General features: G+C 55.7%; 2 protein-coding genes across 7 annotated transcripts; both read right to left on the reverse strand.

Annotated features, from left to right (window-relative positions):
• Window positions 1–401: 401 nt before the first annotated feature.
• RAB3D (RAB3D, member RAS oncogene family) lies at window positions 402–11,137 on the reverse strand. Of its 3 annotated transcripts, none has more exons than XM_019427669.2 (6): window positions 11,000–11,137; window positions 9,309–9,575; window positions 8,446–8,564; window positions 8,233–8,357; window positions 3,004–3,081; window positions 402–724 (listed from the first exon to the last, which is right to left on the reverse strand). In XM_019427669.2, exons 2-6 carry the CDS (start codon window positions 9,534–9,536, stop codon window positions 444–446), a joined length of 831 nt encoding a protein of 276 aa, XP_019283214.2. In that variant the 5' UTR covers window positions 9,537–9,575; window positions 11,000–11,137; the 3' UTR covers window positions 402–443. The 3 variants fall into 3 exon arrangements, with proteins under 3 accessions (XP_019283214.2, XP_019283213.2, XP_019283215.1); XM_019427668.2 differs by having other exon boundaries at window positions 10,948–11,137; XM_019427670.2 differs by lacking the exon at window positions 402–724 and having other exon boundaries at window positions 2,265–3,081; window positions 10,948–11,137.
• A 1,158-nt stretch (window positions 11,138–12,295) lies between these two features.
• On the reverse strand, window positions 12,296–14,736 carry TMEM205 (transmembrane protein 205). Of its 4 annotated transcripts, none has more exons than XM_019427665.2 (4): window positions 14,620–14,736; window positions 13,952–14,060; window positions 13,679–13,842; window positions 12,296–12,661 (listed from the first exon to the last, which is right to left on the reverse strand). In XM_019427665.2, the coding sequence occupies exons 2-4, from the start codon at window positions 14,049–14,051 to the stop codon at window positions 12,356–12,358; spliced, it is 570 nt and encodes a 189-aa protein (XP_019283210.1). In that variant the 5' UTR covers window positions 14,052–14,060; window positions 14,620–14,736; the 3' UTR covers window positions 12,296–12,355. The 4 variants fall into 4 exon arrangements, with proteins under 4 accessions (XP_019283210.1, XP_019283211.1, XP_019283212.1 ...); XM_019427666.2 differs by having other exon boundaries at window positions 14,540–14,651; XM_019427667.2 differs by lacking the exon at window positions 14,620–14,736 and adding an exon at window positions 14,526–14,616.
• Window positions 14,737–14,757: the final 21 nt, after the last annotated feature.

The following is a 14,757-nucleotide window of genomic DNA, read 5'->3' on the forward strand; positions in this document are numbered from 1 at the left end:
AGAGCTGAGGGAAGGGAAGTGACAGGTCAGATCACGCAGGACCTTGTGAGCCGCAAGGAAGACTTAGGCATTTACTCTGAGTGGGAGCCATGGAGGGTTCTGAGGAGAGGAGCAATCTGCCTCGACCCGGGTATTCACGGGCTCCCTCTGGCTGCAGCGGGGAGGACAGATGTCTTACCCTGCCCCCCGCTCCCCCCCCCCCCCACCACACAGCAAACTTTCCAGGGCCCAGGTGGTGGGCACGAACCTTGGCTAGAGGCAGCCCCAGACCCGAGCCTCTCTAGCCTGATTCAGGTTCTGCTGCAGAACGCACGGCCCTCGACCAAGCATCTACTTGGCTGATTCAACCCCTCTCTTCCTGGAAACCACGTTTCACTAATGGAAATACAAGAACAAGGGCATCTGGGCATAACGGCTTTATTTTCTCTTGTGGATAAAAGTGCTCATCTTGCCGAGTGGACATCAAGGAATTGCTTACACAGGAGAACCACATCCAGTAAAACAAATGACCGAGCCGAGAGCTCCCTCCGTAGTGTTCCGGGATGGAGGCGAGAAGCCGGTTCGTGGCCTCTCCCGACTCCACTCTCCCCGGAGAAGCGGCTTTCCCGCGGCTTTTGGCTTCGTTTTGGTTTGTAAAACTCAACAAATCTCCATCCCCCTGCCCGTGATCTTCGAGGACATTGGTTGCGGTTCCCCAGAGACCATCGTGAGTTAAGCCTCCCACCTAAAATTATAAAATAACCACTTGCATTATTTTTAGAAGAAACAAGCCAAAAAAGAAAAAAAAAAAAATCCCTCTCCTACATAAACCTAGTCTTGAGAAAACCCAGAGGCAGCTCGCTGTCTCAGGGCTACTCAAAGCTGAACTGTTCAAAAATCTTGTGTAAACACAAGGTTTAGCCCACATCAGGTACAAGACACAGGTTGGTCCGTCCCTTTAGATAACAGCAGTCTGGTCCACTGTTTTGGGTTTTTTTTTTTGTTTTCTGGCAGCAGCCTGAGAAAATGGGCTGGCCGACACACTCTTGATAGACCATGATGCATCTTAACAGGCTTTTTCCTAGCTGCCTTCATTTCTCTTTTACGCTAGAGCAACTAACATTTTTGACTCCTGCCCCGAACGTTCCCCAAACTCGCTGTGCGTGTTTCCAGAAACTTGTCCGTCTCACCCCTGTTGTCTGATGTGTTGGCTTACAAAGCTACCCTCGCTTTGAAAGCTCTAAGGGCAGCCCTCGGCAACGGGACGGACGGGGCCCTCTAGAAAGAAATTCAATCCACAGCTTCTATAAAGGGAAGAGCTAAGTCGAACTTCCAGCAGGAGGAGGCTGAGATCTTTAAGGCTCCAGGAAGTCATTTTGGTGTCAGGGGCTGGGAGTGGAATACGAACCATCTGTTCAGGCCATCCTCACAGGGCCTGTCAAGTTATGGGAGGTTAGTTGGTGTGCCGGGGCCCAAAGAGGTGCCATGCCACCCGAGTTCGGACTTCGGGGGGGGGGGGTAGGAGGGACACTGAGTTGGGGTGGGGGATGGAGGTCAAGATGTAGATCCTCCAACTGCACATAACCTCCCAGCAGGAGCCTCCCTGCCGGCTGGGGACCCCAGTCAACCGGGGAGACTGATTTCCAGCCCACCCCCATCAGCCTGCCCCTCCCGAGCTGTATCTGCGAATCCCATGTGGCAATAACCATTGCACAACGCTGCCTTCTTGCCTCTTCTGCCCAACCCCAAAGCCTCCCTTAGAGGGACGCCTCCATTTGTAGGAAGCGTCACATCACTGGGCCCCACCACTGATGTGACTCAGGAAATGGACTCTGGGTCCTCAAGGGTCCTTGGTGGGGAAGAGCCCAAGTCCTTCCGTCGGCAAGCCGCCAGCAAGAGCAGGCTATAGGAACATTGCTCAATTTCCTTTTCTAGCAGGATGTAGGATGTGGAAAGACCTTGCTTAAAACATCGCCGGCCAAACGGGGTCTGGGAGAGGCAGGTATGGGCAGGAGGGCCGGGGCTCCCGGCTCTGAGGCTAACTCCTGGCAAAAAGTCGCAGGCAGGAACACCCAGGGTTGGGCCATTCTCTGCCCAGCCTGATGCGGCCCATAGTTCTAGGATTCAATCCAGGGATCAGAGATCTAGCGAATAGAGTAAAACGGTGGCAGGGTTGTGGGTGATGTGGAATACTGGGGAAGCTCAGAAGGCACTTCTGGGGTCCCTGAAGCCGGCGGGGGGGCGGGGAGGGGATGCTGGGGGGTGGGGCTCTGACTTCCTGTCTCTTTACAATGGGAAAACCTGCTTTAATACTGTGTTCACAGGCAGCCGATCTGCAGGCCAGAAGGGAAGGGTCTGTGCGGGCCAGAATCACCTCCCCGCCTTGGAAGCTTGAGGTGTGAGGAGGTTCACGGGCAGGCTTGGGACCACCCCGGGGGACCCTGAGAAAGGAGTCGCCTTCCACATCTCCGAGGGTGAACTCTGAGAACTCACACCGCAGGAGGAAGAAGACGAACGAACCAGCTTGTGAATTCCAGGCAATGCCCAACCCAGAATGGACGAGAACAACAGTTCTAACCCAGAAGGCACTGTGGATGCCCCTCCTCCAGACGGGGTGGGACAGGCCGCCCTTGCTCCCTCCATTAAAATGGCTGAAAAGCAGCAAGCTCGCGCACATCAACATCCCCGGACCCCGCCTGCCGTGCAGAGTCCCCAGGGTCTGGAGCTTATGATAAGGCTGCTTTGGGCAAGTTGGCGGCCATGGCGAGAAGACGAGCCATGCGGGAGTCGGGGCGGCTGACAGCTGGGGGGAGGGGAGGGGGTGCCCTGAGCTTAGAAACAGCCCTTGTGGCTCATGCCTCAGTCACAGTCCCTGCCGAGGCAGGAAGGGGCGGACAGGGGTTGGGGATCATCTCTAGCAGCTGCAGCCGCTGGGCTCGGGGGGTGGGGTGTCCCCCAAGGCCGGGCCTTTCCCGTTGCTGCCCGGGCTGGAGCTGGGTTCTAGGGACTCATTCATCTTCTCACAGATGACGTCCACCAGGCGCTCGAAGACCTGCTTCACGTTGATGTTCTCTTTGGCACTGGCCTCAAAGAACTCGAAACCTGGACGGACACAGGGTGGGAATACCAGTAAGCTCAGGCTGTGGCATCACCCAGGCACGGCTTCCGAGCCCAGGTCGGCCCTTCGTGCAGCCGTGGGACCTTGGCTGAGCGCCTCGATCTCTCGAAGCCTCCGTTTGCTCATCGGTAGGATGGGAACGACGCCGATGCTGATAAGACCTGTGGCGGCAGCCCCCCCGTGGGGACTATTCTAAGAATCTCCTTGTCACAAAGCAGTGGCCGCAGGTGACGTTCTGGTGCCCAGCAGGCACGCAAGGAACGGCAGGTTTCCCGGGGTCTGTGGGGTGTATGCGATGCATACCGTTCTTGACCCACAGAACGGGCTAAAGATGGTAATAAGGATAATACTAAATAACAATAATAATAATAATAATAAGCAGTGCTGACATTATCCTTACTATGGCAAGCGCTTTTCTCAGCATTTTCTGCAAACTGACTCATTTCATGATGCTCTGAAGTTCCCGGTATTAGAGTCCATTTTACAAATGAGGCAACCAAGGCACAGAGAGGAAAAGCCACTCATCCGAAGGTATCACATGGCAGAGCTGGGATTCACACCCAGGCCGCCTGGCTTAAGTGACGATAGTTAATAAACATGAAACACATATTTTAGATCTAAATAAATAAATGATGATAAATATCCCTACGGTCCCACCTTGGGCCTCAGGAGGGAAGACACGCTGGTTGAGTCCTTCTGGGGAGGAGGACACGAGGGTCCTTGATATATATATATTTTTAACATTTATTCATTTTAGAGGAACGGAGAGACCGAGCATGAGTGGGCGAGGGGCAGAGAGAGAGGGAGACACAGAGTCCGATGCGGGGCTTGAATCCATGAACCGTGAGATCATGACCTGAGCCGAAGTCAGATGCTTAAGCGACTGAGCCACCCGGGCCCCCCAGGATTTTTTTTTTTAGGATTTTATTTTTAAAGTAATCTCGACACCTAACGTGGGTTCAAACTTACAAGTCTAAGATCAAGAGTCGCATGCTCTACCAACTGAGCCAGCCAAGTGTCCCTGAATATATTCTTAGCATCAGAGTGACCAGCATACCTGTCTCTCATTTTAAAAAAGCTTGTCCTGGGGCACCTGGGTGGCTCAGTCGGTTAAGCATCCGACTTTTGATTTTTGGCTCAGGTCATGATCTCACGGTTCGGGGGTTTGAGCCCCACGTCGGGCTCTGTGCTGACAGTGTGGAGCCTGCTTGGGATCCTCTCTCTCCTTCTCTCTCTGCCCCTCCCCTGTTCCCTCTCTCTTTCTCTCAAAATAAATAAATACACTTGAAAAACAAAAAACAAAACAAAACGAAACTTGTCCTCCCAAACGTGGAAGGTAGTAAATATACTTTGGGGACTTGCCTGTTGTCCCTCGGCTACAAAAAGCGGCTGTCAACCTAAAAATAAGGGCGTACATGTACATGACAAGGCTTCCCGCACCCCGGAAGGCTGGCTCAGGCTCTGCCTAGGGGTCCCCGATATGTCCGCACCCACCACACCTGCCAAGTTGGGCCAGAGATTCAAACATCTACCATAGTATGCACACAGCACCGGGCAAACAGGCCTCTCTCCCAGCACCTGTCATGCCGCACTATAAAAATGTAATTGTAATTAAGTAATTACGTGTGTAATTACCCATTTACTATCCGTCTCCGCTACTGGAAGGCCAGCTCCAAGGTGGCAGGATTTCTGTCTGCCTCGTCGGGTGCCTGGCCCAGAGCAGGTGCTCAGAAACTACTTGCTGAATGAATGAATGAATGAATGGACGAACGAACGAATGACAGAGGCAGGGCATGAACTCAGATCTCTTACGCCAAGCCTCGTGATCATAAGTGTCACTCCACTCTCCTCCTAAGCAAGACTGGCATTTCCTTATCTGGGTGCAGCTCTGTCTCAAACAATCTTAGTTTTTTTTTTTTTTTCTTAATACTTTTTTTTTTCTGATTATAAATATTCAGTGGAGAAATCCACTGAAGAAGTTAGAAACTCCTGAAAACTACCAAGACAGAAAAGCTACCTGTGATTTTATCATTGAGAAACAATTACTATTGGTCTCTTGATATTTAGCTTTCCGCTATATATTTTTTTAACATAAATACACAATCATTGGGGTTGGGTCTGCAGGGGGTATGTGTGCGTGTGTGTGCATGCTTGCGCGTGTAGTTTTTTTATTCTTTTAAGTTTCGAGAGAGAGAGTGCAAGCAGGAGAGGGGCAGGGAGAAGAGAGAGGGAGAGAATCCCAAGCAGGGTCCGCGTTGTCAGCACAGAGCCCGACGCAGGGCTTGAACTCACGAACCGTGAGATCATGACCTGAACCGCAATCAAGAGTCAGATGCTTAACCGCTGAGCCATCCAGGTACCCCGTGTGTGTATTCCTTTCCCTACAAAACTGGGGTCAAATTCTGCCTCCTGCTCTGTATGTCAATATTTTAAACTTAATGCCAGATCAGACACCCCCGCCCCCCACTAGATGTTCTCTGCAAGGTGTGGGCAACATCCCCAAGTGTTCCAGCCCATGGCTGCGTCATAGCTGATTTTTCCCGGTTCCGGGCAAATTGGGGATCTAGTCCCCAGCAGCAAAAGCTGACTCCCCAGCATACCTGCAATTGAGAGCCAAAGCCAGAGCTCCCAGAAAACACAGGGAACAAAGGAGCAGGTTAAATGATACCGCGAGGGAGCAAAGAGGCAAATCTCAAATGGGAAATATTCCATAGAACAAAGACCCAGTTTGTCCAACAAACAGATGGTAAGAAGAAAAAAAAAAAAGAGAGAGAGAGAGAGAGAGAGAGAGAGAGGGGCACCCAGGTGGCTCAGTTGGTTAAGCGTCTGACTTCGGCTCAGGTCATGATCTCACGGTTTGTGGGTTCGAGCCCCACATCGGGCTCTGTGCTGACAGCTCAGAGTCTGGAGCCTGCTTCGGATTCTGTCTCTCTGCCCCTACCCCGCTTGTGCTCGGTTTCTCTCTGTCTCTCAAAAATAAATAAACATTAAAAAAAATTAAAAAATGACAGAGCTATAATTAAAAAGAGAGAGAGATAGAGAGAAAACCGTTCTAGTCCAAGGTCCCTGACCTTTCTCTGTAAAGGGCCAGATAGTAACTACTTTAGGATTTGCAGGTTGTTATATGGTGCCTAGAGTTTTTTGTACAAAGCATCAATAATAGTTCACAATCACGCTAGCTGAGATTCCGATACATTCTACGTGCGTGCCCGGCTGTGATATCTGCTTCGTAGGTCGTAACTCATGTAACCCCCGCGACAACTTGACGTGGTGAGGCTGTTATTAACTCCACTTCACACAAGAGGGAGTGCGGGCCCAGGGGGCTGAAGTCACCAACACAAGAGCACAAAGCGATCGAGAAATAATACGAGTTAACGTTCAAACGGGGCCGGTGTTGGCTTATTTCATCTTTCTAACAGCGCTAGGAAGTAGGCAGTTTTCACTCTGTTTCCCAGATGGAGAAATGGAAGCACAGAGAGGGGAGGCGATGTGTCCAAGGTCACACCGCTAGTGGGTTGCGTAATGGGATTCTAGCTCCTGAGTCTGGGTCCTTAACCCACCTTCCCCTACAGTGGTCACACCGTCTCCTGCAACGGGAGTCCTAGGCAGGGCTTAGAATACTAGAATACTCCAGGCCAGATTCCCTTTGAGCTTAAATTTCCATTTACCCGATTCAAAAAGGTAGGCTGAAAAAGCCCTCCTTCCATCCTAGTACCCTGGCCCCCAGTTCTCGGACACACACAGATCACTGCTGTGACTAGATCCTTATCCTCCTGGAGTTTCTTCAGGCAAACATAAATATATATTCTTATTCTTACCCTTTTTATACACTAATGCAGGGGTCAGAAAACTTTAAGTCACAGGCAAGATCTGGCCCATTGCCTATTTTTATAAACAAAGTTTCGATGACAGTCAGACTCACTCATTCAGTTATTTTCTGTGGTAGCTTTCAAACAGAGCTGAGGGGCGACAGAGACCCTAAGGCTGAAAATATTTCCTATCTGGCCCTTTAAGAAAAGATTGGCTGATGGGGCACCTGGGTGGCTCAGGCGGTGGGTGTCCGACTCTAGATTTCGGCTCAGGTCATGATCTCTCAGGGTTGTGAGTCTAAGCCCTGTGCTGGGCTCCACACTGGGCTTGAAGCCTACGTAAGGGGCGCCTGGGTGGCTCAGTCAGTTAAAGCATCAGACTCCGGCTCAGGTCACGATCTCACAGTTCGTGAGTTAGAGCCCCGGGTCGGGCTCTATGCTGACCGCTCAGAGTCTGGAGCCTGCTTGGGATTTTGTGTCTCCCTATCTCTCTCTCTCTCTCTCTGCCCCTCCCCTGCTCATGCTCTGTCTCCCTCTCTCAGAAATAAATGAAACATTAAAAAATTAAAAACAGGGACACCTGGGTGGCTCAGTCAGTTAAGCATCTGACTTCAGCTCTGGTCATGATCTCGCGGTTCGGGAGTTCAAGCCCCGTGACGGGCTCTGAGCTGACAGCTTGGAGCCTGGAGCCTGCTTTGAATTCTGTGTCTCCCTCTCTCTCTGCCCCTCCCCTGCTCACACTCTGTCTCTCTCTCTCTCTCTCTTTCAAGAATAAATAAACATTAAATAAAATGTAAAACATAGATAAGTAAAGTTAAAAAATGACGACAACAACAACATTTGCTGAGCTGCCGACTAAAGGAAGCAGCCAAGCCCATTTTTCCACAGTAAGCATATAGCCCAGAGATCTTGCCAGAGCAGAGCATAAGGAAAGTGCTCGCCCTTTTTCACGGCTGTGTAGTATTCCACAACGTGACTATACTTTATGTTTGGCTGCTTCCCCCACCGTGAGACATTTAAGAGGTTACCGAGGTTCCCCTCCTGCCAACAGCGCTGTGACTCAATATCCTTGCCACTTCCCACATGCGTGGGATGTTTGTAGGATACATTTCCAGGAGTGTTTTGCGGCAGGGAGGTGGGGAATACCTGTAACTGAACTCTCTGAAATGAAATGCGCATTTAGTTTCATTTAACATATGGCTATTTTTCCTAGCAGATCCTCAAAGGGCAAAGGGTTGCTGACTGCGGTTGGACCTGGAACCCAAGGGCGGGGACTGGGGTTTGGTCTGAGGGGTCCGGGGCCTGGGGCCCAGGCTGGGCACTAACCAAGGTCATCAGCGAGCCTCCGGCCGTCCTCAGTAGGCACAACACGCTCATCCTCCAGGTCGCACTTGTTCCCCACGAGGATGACCTGCGCGTTGTCCCAGGAGTAGGTCTTGATCTGAGTGGCCCTGTGGAGTGCGAGGGCCATTAGGCTAGAGATTGAGGGTCAGGGGGAGAGGGCGAAGGTCAGGGTGTCGGTGGTCAGCAAGCACTCACCAGTCCTGCACAGCGGTGAAGGACTCCTGGTTGGCAACATCATACATGAGCAGGAAGCCCATGGCGCCGCGGTAGTAGGCCGTGGTGATCGTGCGGTAGCGCTCCTGGCCCGCCGTGTCCTAGGACCACAGCAGGGTCAGGCGGCTAGGTGCTACTCTGCTCCCCACCCCACCCCCGCAGGGTCCCAAGCGGGGCACCGCCCCGTGCTCATAGCCCCGGTCTGCCGGAAGACGTGGCCCTGCCCCTGAGGAATTGCCAGTCTGAGACGTCAGTGCCTCCCACAGACTCGTAAGCTCCCTCGACCTCGTCTCCAAGACCAACGTGGCGACCAGGGTCAGAGAGCGCCATCTTGACGCAGACACCCCGGGGCTCAATACCATGACAATCATCACCAGCAGCCTTGCTGGGAGGGAGAGCATCTCCGAAGAGCACAGAGGCTCAGCGGGGGGACCCTGGGTGTGCCCCTGCGATGGTACCCAAACCTCTGCCCCGCTGGTCACCAGGACATCTAACCTGCCTTGGATTGGCACTGTCTGCCCCCCAGACCCCACAGGGCAGGGCCTACCCCCCTCATCTTGATGAATTCATCTGTGGGAGGCCGGACCCCGGTGCCAGGCTGAGACCGGGTCGGGCAACGGCTCCCTGTTGACTCAGCCTGGCACCGGGGTCCGGCCTCCCACATTCATCTCAAAGATACTATCCCCCTCCTCTTCACCTCTACCCCAAGCCCCCTCCCCAACCCTGGACCCCTCCCCACAGCCCCACACCCTATCATGGACATCCTCAGAGGAACCCCAGGCCCTCCCGGCCCGCAGACAGACTCCTGTCCTTCGCCACAGACCCACAGCAGCCGCCCGGCCCACCCAGATCTGCAGCTTGATCCTCTTGTCATGGCGATAGACCGTCTTGACCTTGAAGTCAATGCCCACGGTGCTGACGAAGGCAGGTGTGAAGGAGTCGTCCGCGTAGCGGAACAGGAAGGACGTCTTGCCCACGCTGCTGTTGCCGATAAGTAGCAGCTTAAACATGTAGTCGAAGTTCTGGTCTGCTGCATCCCGTGGGCCTGTGGGGGGGTCTCCGGCCGATGCCATCTTGGCAGAGAGCCTGCTGGGGGCGGAAGGGCTGTCGCCCTGCAGAACAATAAAACACCAGGAATGGCTGCGGTGTATACACCGGACCTGGATTCAAATCCTCCCTCTGCCACTTGGAGGCTAAGCGGCCTCCGACGCGTCACTTGCTGTCCGTGGGCCTCAGTGTCCTCGTCTGGAAAATGGGGACGTTTATCAAGTGCAAGGGCCCAGGTTGTAGGGGGCACATGGAGTGCCTCCTGTGGCCACTGAGGAACCAGACCCTGCAGAAGGCGCAGGTGTGGACTTTGCCCCACAGTGAGCAGCTGGCTGGGCCCAGGTGTGAGATGGGGGGGGGGGGGGGGGGCTGCCAGCTGGTGGATAGAGCCCCCCCCCCCCCCGCCCCGCTCCCGGGCCTGGGTGTTGACTTTGGCAGGGACACCTGCCGTGACACCCCCCTCCAAAGCTGGGTTTAACCCCCTCCCTGACCTCCACGGGGAGGGGGGATTTCAGCGGACACAGTCCAGGCTTAAAGCCCAGATCTACCCCCAAATGGGTACTGCCACCTTCTGTTTGTCAAAGGGGTGGGCCCGTCTCCCTCGGGGCAGGGCTGACTCACCCGGGCCCCAGCCCCAGCCTGCGGAGGCTGCAGTGACAGTCCCCAACTCCAAGGAAGCCACACAATAAGAACCCTACCACCACCCCTCCACCCCTGATTCTGCCTTTCCTGGCAATCTGTCCCCACAGCTGGGCTGCTTCAGCTGCGTCAGGGACCCTCCCTCAGCCCTCACTGCCTCCCTAGGCCTCAGTTTCCCCAGCTGTCTATGGCTACTCCCTGAGCTACACAAGGAGGCGATCCAGGAGGCCTGGTTGAAAGGAAGGCACCCGGGCGGAGGAACCCTTAGCAAAGCTATTTCTCAACTGCCTGTGGGGCTTTTTTCCATTTTAAAAGAGGACCGAACCTGTGCGCTTTCCTGCCCAGCCCTCGGGGCCCCACCCGGTGTTCCGGGAGAACGAGTTCGAGGAGGGGAAGACAAGTGGCAGGAAACCTTTCCCCATGCTGGGCAGGGCCGCCAGGCTGGGGCCCTTACCCCACCTCCCAGCCCCAGCCCACCTGTCAGCCTGTGCCACCTCTTCCTGACCATCCGCCCACCCTCGCTCACGCCTGGCACTAGATGGGGGTCCCCGGAGGGCCCGGCCTTGTCCCTCTGCTGGATTCGGGGCGCCCCCGCCGGTGCAGGGGGGCTCAGGAGCTTCCTCCCATCACCATATGGTCCCATCTCCGGTTCCCAGCTGGACTCTCCGCCCCGCCCGCGCCCCACTAGCGCTCCCCGGGGAGCCCAGCTGGGTGGGGGCGAGGGAAGAGGCGTTCCCCCTCCGTTCGCCTTTGTTCCCGGGGCCCCGGGCCCTCCCTCTAACCCCCGGCCCCCCAGACCTGCTGGGAAGCGGATGTACGGGGCAGGCTACGCTCCCTCCGAAGGGGTCACCTCGCGTGGCGGAGGCGCTACCCGCGGGCGTTCGTCCTCCGATCTCGCTGCGGCCCGGCCCCCGCCCCGACGCCGACCCCTCAAGCCGCCGCCGCTGCCACCGCCGCTGCCCGCAGCCACCCGGATCCCGCGCCGGCTCCGCCCAGGCGGGGGAGGAGGGGCCGCTCCCCGGAGAGGGCGGGGCGGGGCCGAGTCCGGGGCGGGGCTTGTAAAAGCCGGGGCCGTGAGGCGGCGGGGAGGGGGTAGCAGAGGCTGGAAGCGGCCCTAGGCTTGGAGCAGTCTAGAGCCCTCCCGTCACCAATAAACTTCTCATTTTTCCTGACTATATGTAGAGCGCCTACTACGTGCACAGAAGGGAAGAGCGTGGATTCTGGAGTCGGGTTCGAATCCCCGCTCCATCAATGTCTAGTTCTGTTCCACTTTGGACGTGTTCCTTAACCCCGCGGGCCCGGTTCCCCAACCGTCCAGGGGTCCATAACAAGAGTCCCTACCGCACAGCGCTGCGTGAAGGCTCTGATCGGAGACAGTGTTTGTAAAGTGCAAAGCCTGACCCTAAAGCCGGCTAGTCCCTGCGAAATACACTTCCGGGCCCTTAGAATCAAAACCTTTTACAGATAAGGAAATGGAGGTTCAGAGCCCGGCAGTCCCTTGCGGGACACACTTGGCATCCAGGCCCAGCCGAGGCCCCAGAGTTTTTCTTCAAGCCATGAGAGGATCTGCAGGCTTTGCTGGGATCCATACCCCAGTAACTGCACCTGAAGCCACTTCTCCGGGTCCCCTGTTGCTTCCAGGAACAGTAGTAGCTCCCTCTCAGGGCTATCACGAGTGGGTCGGGCATGCACGATTCAGGAAGGGCCTCGTGGGATCAGTGACAAGCAGTCCCCAAATCTCCATGGCACGCAACATCCAAAGCGTGCTTCTCACTCACCCTGGTCATTGTGGTGAAGGGGAAAATGTGGCTAACCGTGCACGGGCTCCCACGCCCGTGACTCTTCACATTTCCGTGGCTTTGGCAAGTCCTGTGGCCGTCCCCGATGTCGGGGGAGGGGGTGGGAAATACGATTGTTCCCTAGGGATCAGAACCAGCCATTGTTACAATAAGACACGGTTTGTGCAACGGTCGGCGCCGTGTCCGGCACACGGAAGAGCCCAGTCAATGGGCCCTGTTATGGGAAGAGCTTGGGGGCTGTGATGGTAACATCCCGAATCATCAGGCCACGTGAAGGAGGCAGCGAGGCTCTACCCTGGCCCCCCCCTCTGCCAGCTTTCCGGTTGGGAGAAAAATGACAGCAGCCGTTTCCAAAGAAGTGTTTATTGACACCGGGGCCCTGAGCAGGGCCAGAGAGGCAGCGAGTGCTACAGGCTACTGAGGCCCAGGGCGAGGCCCGCCAGACACAGCCCGTTGCTCAGGACGCAGCCCAGGTTGCACATGGAGGACAGGCCGTGGTAGCGGAAAAAGATCTGGCGGAGGACACCGTACTTGGGGTCCTGTCCCCGCAGCTGGCGGTAGGGGTCGGGGCCCTGGTGGCTGCCGGGCACCTCCCCGCCCAGGCCCCGCTCCTTCTCCACCGCGTGCAGGGCCCACATGGCGGCCGTGGTGCGGGGCTCTAGCCAGCGGGCGTTGACGGTGGACAGCGTGAGGCTCAGGAACAGCAGGAAGAGCTGGCGGGGTGGTGGAAGGGCAAGGTGAGTCATGCGCAGGAGGCAGGAGGGGTCCCCCTGCGTCCTTAGAAGCCCAGAGGGGGGTGGGAGACAGCATTAGGTCAAAGCGAAGGCCTCCCTCTCCTTCCCCGAACCCAGTCTAGAGGCCCCAAACAGAGCTCTGGCTTTCAAACCCTTGAGGCCAGCAGCTCCTAAGGAAAGGCTCTATCACTGTCTCCTCTGTTCCCCCCAACACCTTCTGAGCCTCTCCTCCTCTGATACCCAGACTGGAAGTTTCCACAACACAGCCTTGTCTCCTCCCTTCCTGTTCCCCCAAACTGGGGGCATCTCAGGGCAGAACCTCTCTTTCCCAAACAGAGACAGAACACCATAACCCTCCCCCCCCCAAAGAGAGACTAAGACGGGGTCCATCTCCTCTGTGAACCCCGCCCAGACTCCAGAAGCCGAGACTGGGCCCACAGGGAGAGAAACGAAAGTCCTGTAAGTTCTAGTCACAGATAGTCCTGCCCTGTCTCAGTGGGATTATTCTGGAAACCTTTGTCAGGCCTCACCTGCCTACAGCTGCGGAACATAATGGGGGGCAGGGGGAGGGCAGGATAGAGAAATATGAGATGCAGAGACGGTTCCCTGCCTGGTGGCTGGGAAAAAGTGTGGATGGGAGTGGGGAACTGTAAATTCCCAGTCGGGCTGGTTTTTAAACAATGAGCTGGGGTCACTGCCCCAACCCAGCTGAGTCACCACAACTTGGCCACAGGCCTAGCCAGGGAAAAGAGAGGGAGCAGCAGCCAGCAGAGAGACGCTGGGGGATAGACAGGGCTACTAGTGATGGTTGTGCAGGCTGTGCACTGCTCAAGGGTGTCCAGAGCCCAGCTTTGTACCCACCAGGAAGGTGCAGATGCTTGTTTTTTGTTTTTGTTTTTGTTTTTGTTTTTAGTTCTCACAAAGGTATAGCCATAGGTGCTCAGTGGGGTCTTGGGAACGAGTCTCCAGAGGGCAGTGGAGCCCAAGCCCGCATACCTGGCTGGCTTCCCAGAATGTGAGCTGAGCCCAGGCATGTTGTGGAGCCAAGATGCAGAGGTTGATGAAGGCACAGCCCATGGAGATGTGAAAGTAGAAAGGGAAGAGTTTGCTCTGCACGAGGCCGAAGGTATGTCGGGGCAGGCTCCGGAAAAGCAGGAAGCCTGTGGGGTACAAGGGACCACATTCCTGTTAGGACGGTTCCAGGTCCCCCCCCCCCCAATTCCTGTCTCCACCCCGGGCACCCATGATGTCCAGGTGGAGGGTGCCTACCTGAGACGAAGGTCACCCACATTTGCATGCCCCAGGCCCCTGACAAGACCAGTAGATGGACCATCTTAATCAGGCTTCCTGGATTCCCATTTTCCTCCATCCTGCAGGCCTGGGAAAGAGGCACCGGGTGGCTCAGAATTTTACCTTTGCCCTATGGCCTTCAGCCTGTGAGCCTGCTCAAGGCCAGGGTCACCGCCAACCCAGCAGAGATCAAGGGATACCAGCCCGGGGAATGGGAGTGGGGAGGACCCAGAACAGTCCTGTGACAACCTCCAACCCCATCTCTCCAAATGTCAGCCTTCAAGATCTCAGGCTCTCTGGACCCCAGCATCCACGCCGCCTCCGAAAGCTGAAAATTTCAGTTAGGCCCAGGAGTACAAATTCACAGCCCTGGGTATTCAGAGGTCTTCCTAGTGATTCCCCCCAATCAGCTCAGGGACCTAATTGTGACAGTAAAGACCCCTGTTCTCATCTCAGGATCCCGGATATCACTACGAAGATCCCCATAGCACCCCCGGAGATCCCGTCGAATCCTGGGAAACCTCAAATCTCATCCCGAGGACACCGACCCTACCACTGCACCCAGACCTCAACCCGCAGCACCCAGGAGTCCGAGAACAGAGGCACCCAGGCCGTATCTCGTAGGGCAGGTGGCCTGGGCTTGCTACCTCACTCCCGCGCTCCTAGGTGGCCCGCAGACCTCGTCAGCCACCTCTCAAGAATTCATCCCGCCTCCCAGCGAAGTCCGAAGCCAATTGGATCTTGATCTGCCGCCCCCCGCACCACCCTCTTGGATATTGACTAAT

The sequence above is a fragment of the Panthera pardus genome, unplaced genomic scaffold (assembly GCF_024362965.1).
Source record: "Panthera pardus isolate Hobbes unplaced genomic scaffold, ASM2436296v1 HiC_scaffold_8, whole genome shotgun sequence".
NCBI lineage: Eukaryota > Metazoa > Chordata > Mammalia > Carnivora > Felidae > Panthera > Panthera pardus.